Source organism: Ranitomeya imitator, chromosome 1, assembly GCF_032444005.1.
Source record: "Ranitomeya imitator isolate aRanImi1 chromosome 1, aRanImi1.pri, whole genome shotgun sequence".
In the NCBI taxonomy this organism is placed as follows: Eukaryota; Metazoa; Chordata; class Amphibia; order Anura; family Dendrobatidae; genus Ranitomeya; species Ranitomeya imitator.
In genome coordinates this window covers 1212181332-1212194285 of record NC_091282.1, presented here as the reverse complement: position 1 = coordinate 1212194285, position 12954 = coordinate 1212181332, and the positions used below count along the sequence as shown (strand labels likewise).

Sequence of the window (12954 nt, the reverse complement as noted above, 5' to 3'; positions counted from 1 at the left end):
TTACCTCTTCTTTGTGTCATTCAATTTCCTTCTGAACTACCAAAGGGAAAAGCCACATTGTGAGAACAGTATATATACCCGCCCTTTATTAAGGAGACCTATTCTGACATACTACAGGTCTTACTTGTGAGCTTTCTAACACGATTTTTTGGTCTTGTAGTGCCACACTTGCTGGCATGTGCAGCTGAGGAGGTCCAGAGAGCTGGGTGTGGACCCTCCACTCTTTATTATAACTATAATATTGGATATAAACTAAATTTTCACTACTCCACATTCTGTGATCTTTTGCCTAATGTGGTCTCTTTAGCCCCCAGTTCTGTCCTATATAAATTGGTGTTTTTCTGTAATTACTTGGGTTTAATACCTCCTCCTATCCTGCAGGGGCACTGTTTCTCTTTACCTACTAGCTACCCCTCAAGAATTATAATAGAATGAGTTTCCTACCTCTGTCCTATACATAGGTGTATGACGTGTTCATTATAGAAACCAGGAGCTTCACCATCTGAAAATTAGACGCTCGGTGACTCCATATCACTATAGGAAAATCTAGTTATCAAGCTTGATCATCGGTTCTAGACTTTTTGAGGCTAGGAATCCACTGCTAGCCTTGTGGGGTTTTCTGGTGCCATAGAATGGAGAGTATAGAGACAATGGTGTGATTTAGGATTTTGCACGGGAAAAATTCATCACTATGAGTGATCAGAAGAGTATAATGAAGAATCGTTCTAATGAAGGAATCAGTAGGATGTGAAGAATCGTTCTACTGAAAGAATCATAAAGAAGTGAAGATTGGTTTGAATAAAATGATCAGAAGAGGATGTGAGGAATCTTACTAATGAAAGAATCTGGAGGATGTGAATAATTGTTCTAAAAAAAATCAGAGAAAGATATGAAGATAACAGGTGAAAATTGTTCGTATGAAGGGTTTGGTGGACAACGCGAAGAGCCTCAAAACTGGATGAACAACCCCTTTCCTTGGACTAGTGGAGGTGGAATAATTGTGGGTGGAAGATTTTATTTCCACACTCTGTGGATGAATGAATCCTACTCAATCTGATGGCATAATGGTGTTGCTTTAAGTGTTTTGACCCACACTGGATCCAGGTTTGGATAGTTTGGCTTTCTCCTATGGCAGAAGACAGTGCCCAGTGACACGAGGGTGGTGTAGTCATGGATTGAGAACAGACGAAGTTTTAGTACTTCCATCTAATGACCCTGTCCACCCGGAATGATATCCGTGATAACGAGGTCTTCAGCTTGTGGGAACGTCTCACTGAATTGCTGCGGTTCTTGGTCCTGAGGGGGAAATGTGCTGCTCGAGGGGAGGCTCTTCTAGAGTGACCATTCCCTGTGTTTGTGTTCCTGTTCATAGCTGTATTGTGTGCTGTTTATACTTGTGTGACGCGGTACTGTTATCTGCATTTTGCCGTTTCAGTAATGCACCACACCAACTTAATATGGAAGAATTTATGAAGAAAAAACCCTATAACTTAGTAGCACAAATAATGAGATTTGTGTGAGCACCTTTGCGAAAGGATGTAATCACCGGAGGACCCGTGTGTTAGAAGCACCCATGCATTGTGTAGGACGTGTGACGGCTCCATGTCGACATAACCTTGGATCTTCTGCACCTGGAGACGTGGTCTGTAGGGAGGGTCGTGAAGAGAGGCTGAGGTCAAGGAGGAACGTCTGCGTAGAGTCCAGTCTCCTCGTTGTCTTTTTAGTGTCATCATCAGTCAGTAGCAGCAGCTCACATAATGGAGTGTAGGATTCACCATATATGTTGTCTGCGTGCACCGCTACAAATTTACTGCCACCAAGAGATGATCACGAAAACAAATGAAAGACGCCGGCTGAGCCAGCACTGATCTTGCCAGTATGTGACTGGTGCCTCAGCTGACATCAGGCCATGGACGCCCACATCACCAGTCCAAAGCCGTGGGTGGTATTTCGTAAGCCTTGTGCTCCTGCCATATATTACCATGTGGGAATTCTTGGCTGAGGCTTTCAGAATGAGAAGCAATGATGTTAAAGGATTTGGTTGTTGAGCTGCCCCCTATACTGTTCAAACCTCTTGTTCGCTTCTTCACTGAATGCGTCACCTGAAACAATATGAGACACAACATGGAGTCACACAGTGGTTTGCTAGCTGTCCTTTACAGATGGCTGGTCATGTCTGTTGTGTGCCTACCAGCGAGTATGCTTGTTACTCAAGTTTATTCGAGCATGCTCGGGTGGTCTCCGAGTATTTCAGCATGCTCAGGAGTGATGAGCGAGTGTACTCGTTGCTCGGGTTTTCCCGATCATGCTCTGGTGACCTCCGAGTATTTATCACTGCTCAGAGATGTAGTTTTCATTGCGGCAGCTGAATGATTTACAGCTACTAGCCTGCTTGCTGTAAATCATTCAGTTGCCGTGATGAAAACTAAATCTCCGAGCAGTCATAAATACTCAGAGGTCACCAGAGCGTGCTCGGGAAAACCCGAGCAACGAGTACACTCGCTCATCACTAGTGCTCAGAGATTTAGTTTTTGTCGACGCAGCTGCATGATTTGCCACTGCTAAGCAGCTTGAATACAAGTGGGGATGGCCTAACAGGCTATCCCCACATGTATTCAGGCTGTCTAGCAGCCATAAATCATGCAGCTGCGTTGACAAAAACTAAATTTCCGAGCACGACAAAATACTCTGAGGACACCCGAGCATACTCGGGGAAAACACGAGCAACAAGCATACTCTCTCATCACTAGTGTCTATGCTATGCTAATTTGTGATGTCCCTTAGTCAGGGAGCGGTCTAGGTTGTGACTCGACATGTAAGTCACAGAGGAGGTGCTGGGGAAGTGAGGTAAGGAACATCGGGGTTTCTTCTAGCTGTGGCCTGCTCCTTACATGGATGATTGGTTGGTTGGTACCAGTGGGGCTTAGATAGTTGGAGACCATGTGGACCCCTTCAATGTAGAGTAGACTGCTGGTCCCATGCATTATACTATATAAACTTAGCATTGGAGAGATACAACCCAGTCGCTTTCATTAATGGGAATCACTGTGAAGTCCACTGCAGGGGCATTCTCTCCGGTGTTGAGGGTCTAAGGTTGGTTTCACATTTGCGTTTAAAAACGCAGCGTTTTATAGGCAAACGCATTTGGTGAAAAAAACGCATTTAAACGCTGCGTTTTTTAGACGCATGCATTTTTGCATGTTTTAATACAAATGCGGCATTTTGACGCGTTTACATGCGTTTTTTCCTGCGTTTGCGTTTTTGAAATTCATGATGATAAGTGTGTGACAGCTGCCAATCATCAAAATCAACTAGAAAACCCACTATAAACAGAAATAGCTAGGTTTAGGATCCTTAGTACCCCTAGGGATCCTAACCCTAAGGGATCCTATCCCTAACCCTAAGGGATCCTAACCCTATCCCTAACCCTAAGGGATCCTAACCCTATCCCTAACCCTAAGGGATCCTAACCCTTAGGGTTAGGGTTGGCTTATCAGTGTGTATTCTTGTGTTTTTCTATTAAAATACATGCGTTTACATAGACAGCAAAAAAAACGCCGCTAGAAATTACTACATGTTGCATTTCTGCAACACAACGCATGCAAAAAAAAACGCATGCATTTTTAATGTTAAGTATAGGAAAAAAACGCATGCTTTTTTTGCGCTAAAACGCAGCGGCAAAAAACGCAAATGTGAAACCAGCCTAAGGCTAGGTTCACATTGCGTTAATGGGTTAACGCTAACAGACTGCGTTGCACGGCGAAAATGTAGCAATTAAAACGGGTCCGTTAGCGCACCCATTGACAGCAATGTGATTTGTGCCTGTAGCGCATCGCTAGCGCATGCCATTTTCGGCACGCGCTAGCGATGTGCCGTTCTTTTGTTACGGACCTCGGACAGTGCTTGCAGCCCCCTGAGCATTACAGGACAAGGGTCCTCTCCCCGAGTGTCTCATCCACAGCCGCTCACCTATATGACAGTTGTGTATCCAGATGCGGTGCCCATCATATTTGCAGTTACATTTCATGGCATTGTTGGTGAAGTCACTTTCTGCCACTTCAAAATTTGGATTAATGACGACCTTACGAATAAAGAAATACACATGAATGAGAATAGCGGAAAAAGCCAAACAACTGCTGGTCACAGACCCACTGTGGTGGCCATTAATCTCCATGCCAGCATCCATCCCTTCCTCAGCCCCCAATCTACTAAAACTCTTGTGCATGCCCTCATCATCTCCCGCTTCGATTACTGCAACACCCTCCTCTGTGGCCTCCCCGCTAACTCTCTTGCACCACTCCAGTCTGTCCTCAACTCTGCTGCCCGGCTAATCCACCTCTCTCCTCGCTACTCCCCTGTTTCTCCCCTCTGCAAATCTCTCCTCTGGCTCCCAATTCCCAACGAATCCAGTTCAAACTACTATCACTGATCTACAAAGCCATCCATAACCTGTCCCCTCCCTATATCTCTGAACTAATCTCCCAATATTTTCCTTCACGTAATCTTCGATCCTCCCAAGACCTCCTACTCTCCTCCACACTTATCCGCTCCTCACCCAACCGCCTCCAAGACTTCTCCCGAATATTCCCCATCCTCTGGAAATCTACGCCTCAACACATCCGATTATCCACCACCCTTGGATCCTTCAGGCGGAACCTGAAAACCCATCTCTTCAGGAAAGCCTACAGCCTGCAATAACCACTCTACCGCCTCACCACTACCGAAGCTGCTGCCTCACCACCACCCAAGCTGCCGCCTCACCACCACCCGAGCTGCTGCCGCCTCACCACCACCCGCGCTACCGCCTCACCACTACCCGCGCTGCCGCCTCACCACCACCCGAGCTGCTGCCGCCTCACCAACCACCTGAGCTGCTGCCGCCTCACCACCACCCGAGCTGACGCCTCACCACCACCAGTGCTGCAGCACCTCCGACCTCATGTCTCTTCCCCATTATCCTCTCCCCTCTGTACCAGTCTGTCATTGTAAATTTGTTTACTGTTAATGATATATATAACCCTGTATGTAACCACTTTCTCATGTACAGCACCATGGAATTAATGGTGCTATATAAATAATAATAATGCACCATTAATTCCATGGTGCTGTACATGAGAAAGTGGTTACATACAGGGTTATATATATATCGTACAAGGTGCACGCTTCCTACATGACAGACCAAGCGCTTACCTGAAGTATGTAGTTTCCTGGTTTCACATCCGTTATGTCAATCCATTGACAGTCTATGTCATGACGATACAAATCCCAACATCCCACGGTGATGCCCTGCTCTCCAAAGTTGGCACATTCATACCTCTTACTGACCGCTGTAGAGAGAGAACATGGTGGGTAGAGGCTGAGACCATTTCATGTAGTCCTCCATTAAGTTCTGTACTAATGCTACCCGAGCGATGCATCCCCACTACTGAGAAGTCTACTGTCCTAACGGCATAACCAACATGCACAGGAGGAAGACTCGCTCACTGCAGGACACCATAACCAATATCACTGCATTATGGAAGATTATCACTATGATGCCTGCGCTAGAGGAACTCTGTCACTACACGACAACATAACCGACACCACTGTATTATGGAAGATTATCACTAATGCCTGCACTGGAGGAAGACTCTGTCACTACACGACAACATAACCGACACCACTGTATTATGGAAGATTATCACTATGATGCCTGCACTGGAGGAAGACTCTGTCACTACACGACAACATAACCGACACCACTGTATTATGGAAGATTATCACTATGATGCCTGCACTGGAGGAAGACTCGCTCACTACACGACAACATAACCGACACCACTGTATTATGGAAGATTATCACTATGATGCCTGCACTGGAGGAAGACTCTGTCACTACACGACAACATAACCGACACCACTGTATTATGGAAGATTATCACTAATGCCTGCACTGGAGGAAGACTCTGTCACTACACGACAACATAACCGACACCACTGTATTATGGAAGATTATCACTAATGCCTGCACTGGAGGAAGACTCTGTCACTACACGACAACATAACCGACACCACTGTATTATGGAAGATTATCACTAATGCCTGCACTGGAGGAAGACTCTGTCACTACACGACAACATAACCAACACCACTGTATTATGGAAGATTATCACTAATGCCTGCACTGGAGGAAGACTCTGTCACTACACGACAACATAACCGACACCACTGTATTATGGAAGATTATCACTAATGCCTGCACTGGAGGAAGACTCTGTCACTACACGACAACATAACCGATATCACTGCATTATGGAAGATTATCACTAATGCCTGCACTGGAGGAAGACTCTGTCACTACACGACAACATAACCGACACCACTGTATTATGGAAGATTATTACTAATGCCTGCACTGGAGGAAGACTCGCTCACTGCAGGACACCATAACCAATATCACTGCATTATGGAAGATTATCACTAATGCCTCCACTGGAGGAAGACTCTGTCACTACACGACAACATAACCAACACCACTGTATTATGGAAGATTATTACTAATGCCTGCACTGGAGGAAGACTCGCTCATTGTGCTGCCTCTGAAAGTACACTATGACATGGATGCAATTTCATTAAGGCTTAAGTTATACAACTTTGCTCCTGGCAGAAGACGACATAAATGTCACACAGTATTCACTAGGTTTGCTCTGGGTTGCAGTCATATAAAGTATAATAATCTGTATTTACTCGGACTCCCATGACAGCACAACGAGAGAGGGGATCCGCCCATTAGGAACAGGAAACCTACAGATACAAAAGGGCGGCACCTCTCCCTTGCCTCAGTTGGTTTCCTGTTCCTGAAGGGGACGGATGCCTACAGAAGGAGCCCCGGCCGGCCGAATACGGTAGTGGGGGGGTCTCCTACCTCGGCCGATGCGGAGATCCCTGGAGACGCCATGGTGGTCCTTGCTGGATTTCACGGCAGTGGCGTTCGCAGCAGGGAGCGGAGTCCGGAGGATTGCCTGCCTCCATCAGCGTCGGCGCAGGTAAGTATTCCCATTGGTGGTGCAGCGGTATGGTGTGGTTGCGGGTGCCGGGCTCAGGCGTGTGGGTGAGCTCCCAGAGCGCTGTGCTCCATCCCCGGTGTCCTGCACCGCTCTCAGCGCGTGCTGGAGCGTTTCCGGGTGCAGTGACGTAAGGGGGCGGGGTTAGTAGCCGCTTCCGGGTCGCCGGACGTCTGCGCATGCGCAGTCGTTCCAAGATGGCGGCGCCCATCGCGTCTGAGCGGCGGTTTTGACCGCAAGATCTCCTGCCCTCTGCTGTATCCTGGACCAATAGGGACAGCGTTGGCCCATCTGCTGACCGGATCCAAGGGGTATTTAAGCAGGTGGATATGTTAGATCCCTGCTTTTGGTCGCATTTCGTCATGGATGGTGAGCAGCAGCAGCTGCCAGACGAGGTACGTCAGAAGCCCAAACAGAAAGATAGAGGCGACCAGCCCAGTCGTAAGAGCTCTTCCGAACAGGGATCCAGAGCTTCGACTAGCAAAGAACCCCCTCGGATTCCGGTACTTTACTTTGGCGCACGGGTAAGTGATCTACGTGAAAGTTCACTCTGTGACGCGGGCCCCTTATACTTTATCTTTCCAGGGGAAGAAGAGTACGGGGAGTGTGCCCTCTGTGGAGTCCCTCTACCTGACTCTTGTTCAAAAAAAATTATGTGCCCCCTGTATACAGCAGACGGTGAGGTCTACAGGAGTGGGTTGGTGGTAGTGACATTAGGTCAGATATTAGTTATCTCCTATATTGTCCTCCCCTAGGTAGCAGAAGAGTCCGTAACTCCGGCAAACCTGAGGGAAATGATCCGGCTGGAAGTAAGGGAATCACTACGGTCCCTATCCCAAGCGGAAGGCTCAAAGCATAGGACTCTCTTGGACTCTAATTCTTCAGAGGAAGAAAGAGAGGAAAATACCTATCTCTCCAGTCCTCTCTCCTCTTCATCAGATGAGGAGTCAGGACGATTCTGTCTACCCTTGGATAAAATTGACAAGGTTGTTAAATCAGTTAGAGGCACGATGGGTATAGAGGAACCTAAATCACAACCCTCGAAACAGGAGTTGATGTTTAGCGGACTTGATCGTAAAAAACATAGATCTTTCCCGGTAAACGAGAAGATTCAGGACTTGATCCTTAGAGAATGGAAGAAACCGGAAAAAAAGGGGGCCTTACCACCGGCATTAAAACGCAGGTATCCCTTTGACGATCCGGTTGTGGATACATGGGATAAAGCTCCTAGATTGGACGCGGCTGTAGCAAAAGCGTCAAAGAAAGCCTCATTACCCTTTGAGGATATGGTGACCCTTAAGGATCCTCTGGACAGGAAGGCAGATATCTTCCTTAAAGGTACCTGGGAGATGGATCTCTCAGACCAGCCGTGGCGGCAACATGTACGGCCAGATCATTAATGGTCTGGCTAGATCAGTTAGATTCTCAGCTTAAGGACGGTGCATCCAGAGACACTATTCTGAAGGCTCTACCAACAATCCAGAATGCTGCAGCCTTCCTATCGGACGCATCCGTGGACTATCTAACGCGGCTCGCAGAGCCTTGTGTTTGAAATGCTGGTCAGGTGACATTCAGTCTAGAACTAAGCTCTGCGCCATTCCGTGTGAAGGACAATACCTCTTCGGTCCAACTCTGGACGAGTTGTTGGAAAAAGCAGGGGATGACAAAAAGAAATTCCCCAATCTATACTCCTCTTACCGCCGGCCCTTCAATCGAAGGAGATTTGGTCGCGGGAAGAAACGCGGGTTCTCTCCCACTAGAGAAAGTTTCAGATGGGAAGACAGACGCGGTAGAGGTACGGGCTATATGTTTCGCCGTTCCTCAAAGGATCAGAAAAAACCGGACCAATGACTAGCGATCCCTGTGGGGGGTAGACTGTCAGCATTCTCCTCAGCATGGCTTGACATTACAAACAGTAAATGGGTCAGAGGCATCATTACTGAAGGTCTAAAACTGGACTTCAATCACTGGCCTCGTGAAAAATTTAAATTAACCCCTTTACGTTCCTCCCCCCTTGAGCAAGCAGCTCTGGAAGCAGAGGTTATGAACTTATGTTCCAAGAACGTGCTGATTGAAATTCCAGAATCAGAAAGAGGAAGGGGATTTTATTCTCCTCTTTTTCTGATTAAGAAACCAGACGGATCTTTTAGAACGATCATTAATCTCAAATGCCTTAATGAGTTCCCGGTCAATGAATCATTTAAAATGGAAACAATCAATTCAGCAATAAAAATGTTGTTTAATCACTGTTTCATGGTAGTTGTAGATCTAAAGGTACTGTCACACTAGACGATATCGCTAGCGATCCGTGACGTTGCAGCGTCCTCGCTAGCGATATCGTCCAGTGTGACAGGCAGCAGCGATCAGGCCCCTGCTGGGAGATCGCTGGTCGGGGAAGAAAGTCCAGAACTTTATTTCGTCGCTGGACTCCCCGTAGACATCGCTGAATCGGCGTGTGTGACACCGATTCAGCGATGTCTTTGCTGGTAACCAGGGTAAACATCGGGTAACTAAGCGCAGGGCCGCGCTTAGTAACCCGATGTTTACCCTGGTTACCATCCTAAAAGTAAAAAAACAAACACTACATACTTACCTACCGCTCTCTGTCCTCCAGCGCTGTGCTCTGCACTCCTCCTGCTCTGGCTGTGAGCGTCGGTCAGCCGGAAAGCAGAGCGGTGACGTCACCGCTCTGCTTTCTGGCTGCCCGGCGCTCACAGCCAGACCAGAGAAGCAGCGCGCCGAGGACAGACAGCGGAAGGTAAGTATGTAGCGTTTGTTTTTTTACTTTTTAGGATGGTAACCAGGGTAAACATCGGGTTACTAAGCGCGGCCCTGTGCTTAGTTACCCGATGTTTACCCTGGTTACCGGGGACCTCGGGATCGTTGGTCGCTGGAGAGCTGTCTGTGTGACAGCTCTCCAGCGACCAAACAGCGACGCTGCAGCGATCCGGATCGTTGTCGGTATCGCTGCAGCGTCGCTATGTGTGACGGTACCTTAAAAGATGCATACTATCATGTTCCGATACATGAACACTTCCAGAGATTCCTGAGAGTAGCTGTGTCAATGGGGGGCCAGATTCGCCATTTCCAGTTCAGAGCTCTTCCCTTTGGCTTATCAGCAGCTCCTAGGGTATTTACAAAGTTAGTGGCCGAAGTCATGGCGCACTTACGAGAGTCTGACATCCTGATTGTCCCCTACTTGGATGATTTTCTTATAGTCGCGGTACGGTGGCGCAGTGGTTAGCACTGCAGCCTTGCAGCGCTGGAGTCCTGGGTTCAAACCCCACCCAGGACAACATCTGCAAAGAGTTTGTATGTTCTCTCCGTGTTTGCGTGGGTTTCCTCCGGGTACTCCGGTTTCCTCCCACATTCCAAAGACATACTGATAGGGAATTTAGATTGTGAGCCCCATCGGGGACAGTGATGATAATGTGTGCAAAATGTAAAGCGCTGCGGAATATGTTAGCGCTATATAAAAATAAAGATTATTATTATATATAGTAGGGAGCTCTGCAGACCATTGCCTTTCTCAGCTAGAGACAGCCACATCCAAACTTGAGCATCTGGGGTGGATCGTAAATTATGAAAAATCTCGTTTACAGCCCCAGAAAATACAAAGATTTTTGGGACTATTGTTAAACTCAGAATCCCAACAGTGTTGTCTTCCACCTGACAAGTTGTTACATATCCAGCAACAGGTGTCTAGGGCAATTGATAAACCATCCATGACCCTTAGACAGGCTATGTCACTTTTAGGATCCCTAACCTCTTGCATTCCCGCTGTCCGTTGGGCCCAGTTCCACACCAGACCGTTACAATCCGAGGTGCTGGTTAATGATAGAATCTTACGGGGGTCCCTGCAGAGTCAGATTACCTTGAGTCCAAAAGCACTAACATCTCTTAAGTGGTGGCTAGTCAGTGAAAATTTATCGGCGGGAGTTCCCTGGGTGTCTCAGGTAACACGTGTGGTAACAACAGATGCTAGCCCTTCGGGTTGGGGAGCACACATGAATGACATGATGGTTCAGGGTCTATGGCCCCCTCCCCTAACATCAGCCTCCTCCAACCAGAAAGAGTTAATGGCAGTAGAGCTTTCAGTGAAAAAATTCCTCATATATCTGCAGGGTCATCATGTCAAGATCCTATCGACAACCAGGTGGCGGTCGCATACATAAATCATCAGGGTGGAACTCATTCCGAGTCACTGATGAGAGTGGCGGATCGTCTGTTCCAGACAGCAGAAAATCACTTCTTATCCCTAACCGCTCTACACATAAGAGGAAAAGAAAACATCAAAGCGGACTTTCTAAGCCGCAACACCTTGAGGCAAGGGGAGTGGTCCCTAAACAATTGCGTGTTCGACCAGATTGTCCACAAATGGGGACATCCAGAAGTAGATTTATTTGCTACCAGGGACAACCGGAAGACAACAAAATTCTGTTCCCTAAATCCCAGGGAAAATCCTCTGACGGTAGACGCCTTTCTGATCAAATGGGATTTTCAGCTGGCGTATGCATTTCCTCCACTAGGCCTGTTACCCTTAGTAGTCAGGAAGATAAGAGAAGATCGAGCCAGAGTTATATTGATTGCCCCATTCTGGCCCAGAAGGGCCTGGTTCACTTGGCTCAGGATCATGTCAGTGGAGGACCCCTGGGTACTTCCGGACATTCCAGATCTGCTCTACCAGGGTCCGATCAGCCATCCTCAAGTAAAGAATCTCCATTTAACGGCATGGATTTTGAAAGGGCGTTACTAAAAAGCAAAGGGTTCTCCCCGAGTCTAATTGAGACCCTTATGAAAAGTAGAAAGCAAATAACCACAACAGTTTACGCTAGAACCTGGCGGAAATTTCTGGCCTCTTCTGATTTTAATTTAGAAGAGGGATTACCTATAAAACAAATCTTAGAATTTCTGCAAAGAGGCTTAGAGCTAGATCTATCCACTAGTACTCTAAGGGTACAGGTCTCGGCCCTAGGGGCTCTATTTTCATGTAACATCGCCAATAATTATTGGATCTCAAGGTTCATTAAAGCATCTATTAGATCTAGACCCATACATAAAGATAGATCTATGCCTTGGGATCTCAACCTAGTACTGTCAGCATTGACTAGAGAGCCGTTTGAACCTTTACAATCAGCTTCAATTAAGGCCCTATCCCTTAAGACAGCTTTTGTTGTGGCAATTACATCTGCCCGTAGAGTGGGAGACATACAAGCGCTCTCCAGGCTTTCCCCTTATACAGAGTTTCTGCCGGATAGAGTAATCCTCAGACCGGACCCAGCCTATTTACCAAAAGTGTCATCACGGTTTCACAGGACACAGGAGATAGTTTTACCATCCTTCCTTCCCAATCCCTCCAACCCTAAGGAAGAGCTTCTCCATACATTAGATGTTAGGAGATGCCTGCTAGAATACATCTCTATTACTGACACATGGAAGAAAGATGATGCGTTATTTTTATCTTTCCAAAACCCTAGAAAGGGACTCAGGGTATCAAAGTACACACTAGCAAAGTGGACTAGGGAGGCTATCTCTTTGGCTTACACTGCAGGTGGAGGTCCGGCTCCGCAGAATCTGAGGGCGCATTCCACCAGGGCCATGGCTACATCCTGGGCGGAAAAGTCTGGAGTATCAATCGACCAGATATGTAAGGCGGCCACATGGTCATCCCCGTCCACCTTCTTTAAACACTATAGGTTGGATTTGGGGGCTTCCTCTGATCTCACATTTGGGTTAAGGGTGCTACAGGCCATAGTCCCTCCCTAAGGAAGCTTACATCTCTGTAATTCTCTCGTTGTGCTGTCATGGGAGTCCGAGTAAAGCATTAAGCTACTTACTGGTAGCGGCATTTCTCGAAGGCCCATGACAGCACCCTTAGTTCCCTCCCTATTCACGTGGGGGTTGCACTCCC

General features: G+C 47.3%; 1 protein-coding gene across 7 annotated transcripts in view; it reads right to left on the bottom strand.

Moving 5' to 3' along the window:
* Positions 1–1452: 1452 nt before the first annotated feature.
* LOXL3 (lysyl oxidase like 3) overlaps positions 1453–12954 on the bottom strand; it is a 211583-nt gene continuing 200081 nt past the window's right edge. For 4 of the 7 annotated variants that reach the window (XM_069744977.1, XM_069744982.1, XM_069744976.1 and 1 more), the window contains 3 exons: positions 5191–5327; positions 3970–4081; positions 1883–2102 (listed from right to left, as the gene is read on the bottom strand). In XM_069744977.1, the coding sequence (XP_069601078.1) occupies positions 2029–2102; positions 3970–4081; positions 5191–5327 (323 nt within the window). In that variant the 3' untranslated portion in view covers positions 1883–2028. Of the gene's footprint in view, positions 2103–3969; positions 4082–5190; positions 5328–12954 lie in introns of all 7 variants that reach the window. The other 3 variants (XM_069744978.1, XM_069744980.1, XM_069744981.1) reach the window with 1 other exon arrangement.